Source organism: Aplysia californica, unplaced genomic scaffold, assembly GCF_000002075.1.
Source record: "Aplysia californica isolate F4 #8 unplaced genomic scaffold, AplCal3.0 scaffold01005, whole genome shotgun sequence".
NCBI classification, from domain to species: Eukaryota; Metazoa; Mollusca; class Gastropoda; order Aplysiida; family Aplysiidae; genus Aplysia; species Aplysia californica.
In genome coordinates this window covers 151,600-155,601 of record NW_004798275.1, presented here as the reverse complement: position 1 = coordinate 155,601, position 4,002 = coordinate 151,600, and the positions used below count along the sequence as shown (strand labels likewise).

The window sequence follows — 4,002 nt, the reverse complement described above, 5'->3', positions numbered from 1 at the left end:
CACACACACACACACACACACACACACACAAATATACACAGACACACATTTTGATGATGATTCTGGCCTCCGAAAGGATTGAAAGTTGTATTCAGTTTCTCTCTTGAATGATTTCCTCATGTAGTGCAGTCAAAAATTCATAGCGCAACTTATCATCAAATAATTCCTTAACTATCAAACATAAACTCTCCAGCCTTTGCACAGTGACGGGTATCAATTTTTCTTAACAGATCAATGTTTTTGTACGCGCCTGTTAGCTCTATTCTAGAAAATTCCTTGATAAATAGTAATAAAAAATTCTAGTGCGTGGTTACTACTCATTTTAAAAGGTTTACAGCAGGGACGATATCGCTTTTAAAAGCAAGTCCGTCATTTTTCCCAATAGCAAGATTATCTTTATTGAACGCATGTTTTGAGAACTTTTAAGTCAAAACAGTGTTCACTATAAAATTAATTTCTTGTTACTAGTTTTGCCACTAAAAAGTGTCATTGGTGAGCTGTGACGTAGACCATATTATTACGTGTATACAAAATGTGTGTGAGAAGCGAGAAGTGCTGTGAACAATTCCATATTCCTCGCGAAGGAGATTTGTAGTAGGCCTATTTTAAATAAATTTATGATGAAAGGTTTTTTAATCTAGCCTCAAATGTGGAAAAATATGATTAAGCTAAAACAGACCGAGGCAAACTGCTGTGCAAAGTACGGGTGGCATTGATTCACCCGTTATAAAAATATTTGGGGATAACTTGAGCCACGAATTTTTGATCGCACTATAGAGATATTTAACTGTTATTACTCTAAGTTAAAGACTAGTACCTATGTTATTTTGTCTGTATAAATGGACTTATCTTGTTTTTAAGTTGACTTCCTCATTTGTATTTTCAGTAATTTCTTCCTTCGGCGACCCTGGCAAAGCCAGCTGAAAATTACGGTTACAGAACTCCTTTGCAACACCCATTATAAGGGCTTCTCCGAATGGAGAGTTTATGACTCAAGGCTGTGAAAGTCGAAAGGAAGCTGCTGGGCAGAAGACTCCACCATCATCCAAGTCCAAGTCTCTTCGGATTGGATCATGGAATGGCTGGACCCTCTATGAGGATGGAAATACTGCACAGGTCCTTCAAGAGATACATCGATACCACCTACACATACTGGGAATCAGCGAAACCCACTTGAACCAGTCTGGACAGAAACGAGGCAGGCGTAGGTCACAGGAAACATGGAAGAGATGTGTGGAAAGGGACATGAAAGAGATGAAGATTAAGCTCACTTGGAACGAGCTTGGAAGGATGGCCCAGAACAGAGATAAATGGAAGAAGCTTGTATATGGCCTATACCCTGCCAGGGGTGGAAGGCAATGATGATGATGATGATGATGATGATGATGATGATGATGATGGTGATGATGATGATGATGATGATGATGATGATGATGATGATGATGATGATGATGATAAGGGGTCAATTAGCTCAAGCTGCTGGTTGAATTAAGGTCATTATTCTTTCTTCGTCCATCATTCCGGAGTGGAAACAAAACAAACTCTATGCAGGAGAATGCCTACTATTGTCTTTTTTTTTTTTTTTTTTTTTTTTTTGGGTAACAGTTTACTATCTTAGAATGACAAAATTCTGAAAATTTTCGGCTGTTTGGAGTTACTAAGACCATGCGGTCAGAAACCAAATTATGCGATATTTAGAGGTTGACATAAATTATAATCTCGTAAAGAGATGGGGTCTTTTGTAACGAGATGCGTTTGATCAGCTAGGTACATTGTTCCTTCTCATTTTAACTCTAAGGTCAATCCTCTAGTTGGAACAATTTTGTACTCCAGTTTTTCGACATCAAGAAATACCGTGTAACTGCCAACGTATCCTATCTTACCTATCAGAATAAAATAAACACAAACTGAGTAGAAATGAAAACTTCATCCATTAAATATACAGTTTTATCATAGATAAGATGGATTGGCTGTGGTTTCGTAGATATTTTATCTTATGTTTGTGAACAACAAAGCAACACAGCGCTGGTTGAACTGGCGCACTGTTTACATACAGTTCATGCCGATAAAATAATGTATTAACCCACCACATATTGTGGTTTACAAAGAGAAGGGCGTGGTTTGCTGGAGGCCAAATTAGTATACAGCTTATCCCAACTTTCCCTGATATCATTGATAGTTTGTAGACATTTAAAGGCTAGAACAAGACAGATAATAATATAGTTTTGTCAGACAAAAAAAAGACTCTAGTAAATACTATTTTACCAGTTTATCACAGACATCGTCAAATTGCATTCTTGCCAACTTTTAGTACCTTCCTACACATTTAAAGTATCCAAATGACTATATTTTCTTGTAATTGCTTAGAAGTAATGTATCACAGTGAAATAGCTGTATAAGTTATGAGTGTTAAAATAATATTGGAATGGCAATAAGCCATTATTCCTTCCTATTTCGAAATACGTTTACAAATCAATGCTCTAAAGTGCATTAGCCTCAGCTGGAATTAACTGAGTTCAACTCTTGTAAGTGTTGGTATTTTGTACTTGTGATAAGTTATCTTTGCTATTGTAGTGCAGGGGCAGTCGTGCATATGGTAGTGTGGCTTGGACATAATATTGTTTTGCCTGTCGTCACATACAGCGAGCTTGAGCTGAATATCCCCTAGAAGGCTCTGGCTACACTGCAAGCAGAGCGGGCAGCAGTCACCTCTTTGTCTTTGTATTAATTTTCCCTGCTCTGCGTGCAGTGTGGACAGAGCCTAAGGAATAGCGGAGCGCTCGTATGTCAACTAATTTTACGTCCTCGGATTTTCTTCATGATTGAATGGCCGAGTATTGTATTGATGAATATTTGCTGAAGAAAGTTTATTTTAGGTTTTTTTACTTCATACGGTCAAGGACTTTGACTTGCCAATCTGACTACATTATCATAGTCACGTTTTACGTGTATAGGAGTGTTTCTAAGGGATTGCTCAATGACGCAATGAACGCTATAGACCTCCATTTGGGTGTGTCCCGTTTTAAGATAGGCCTACTTGTTATCGATCGTGATGATGAGTTCACTAGCGAGAGCCCTGTAGCGTTTTTAACCCTATCCGTACGTCCTGGGGACACTTTGTAGCCCAGTGGTTGTATTCTTCACATTTTAGAATACTTCTAGTACGATGATCTCTTTGAAACGTTCAGTATTTCTCAAAATATCATTTTGACAAACTGCAATGCAAAGCGTAATGATCGGATTACTGAGAAAACTTCCTCTTTGGAAAGTGGTGGCACAGAGTTCCCTACCTCGTATGGATACAATAGTAAAACACGATGTACGGATAGGTTTGATTTGGTAAAGGCACCCATCACTGTATAATATTATTCTGTCATACGTCTTGACAAGGGATAGTCTGTAGTCTGGGATCGTCATCAAGAACAGGAAATTGCAATTTTATAAAACAAATCAATATTGTTGGCTTTTGACATTTTACAGTTCGTCAACGATTTAACTCGAGCTGTCTTTAGAAGTAGGATCAAAACTGTAACAATGGCGTCTCAAATATTTACAAGAAATTACAAAAAGGATTTACCTTAAGCACCTCTGCCATCTGATGAACGAGATGACTCTCATACAGCCGCCCTTCCTGAAGACAAAAGAGAGAGAGAGAGAAAAAGATAATGCAAGAAAGTAGTAGGCCTAGGCTAGGCTAGTAGCCTCTTCGATCATCACACACAGCACCGACCGAGCTGGACACGGGACGCCATGTTGTCTAAAAATAGCAACAGAAAACCCAATCTTTACCATTTTTTTGGCTCAAGGTAAAAAGGGATGTGGCGTTTGCAGCACTAATAGGTCGTACAAGTGAAAATTAGAGATGATACTAGAGAGTAACATACACAAGGAGATGGGCGGGGATACACACACACACACACACACACACACACATACACACACATACACACACATAATTATATATGCACACACACACAAACACACACAAACACACACACACAC

At 38.4% G+C, this 4,002-nt stretch overlaps 1 protein-coding gene across 1 annotated transcript in view; it reads right to left on the bottom strand.

Annotated features, from left to right (window-relative positions):
• LOC101856851 overlaps window positions 1–4,002 on the bottom strand; it is a gene marked incomplete in the record, with an annotated part of 14,754 nt that overhangs the window by 1,650 nt on the left and 9,102 nt on the right. Inside the window, 1 exon segment of the mRNA XM_005111113.3 lies at window positions 3,578–3,631. Coding sequence (XP_005111170.2) covers window positions 3,578–3,631 — 54 coding nt within the window.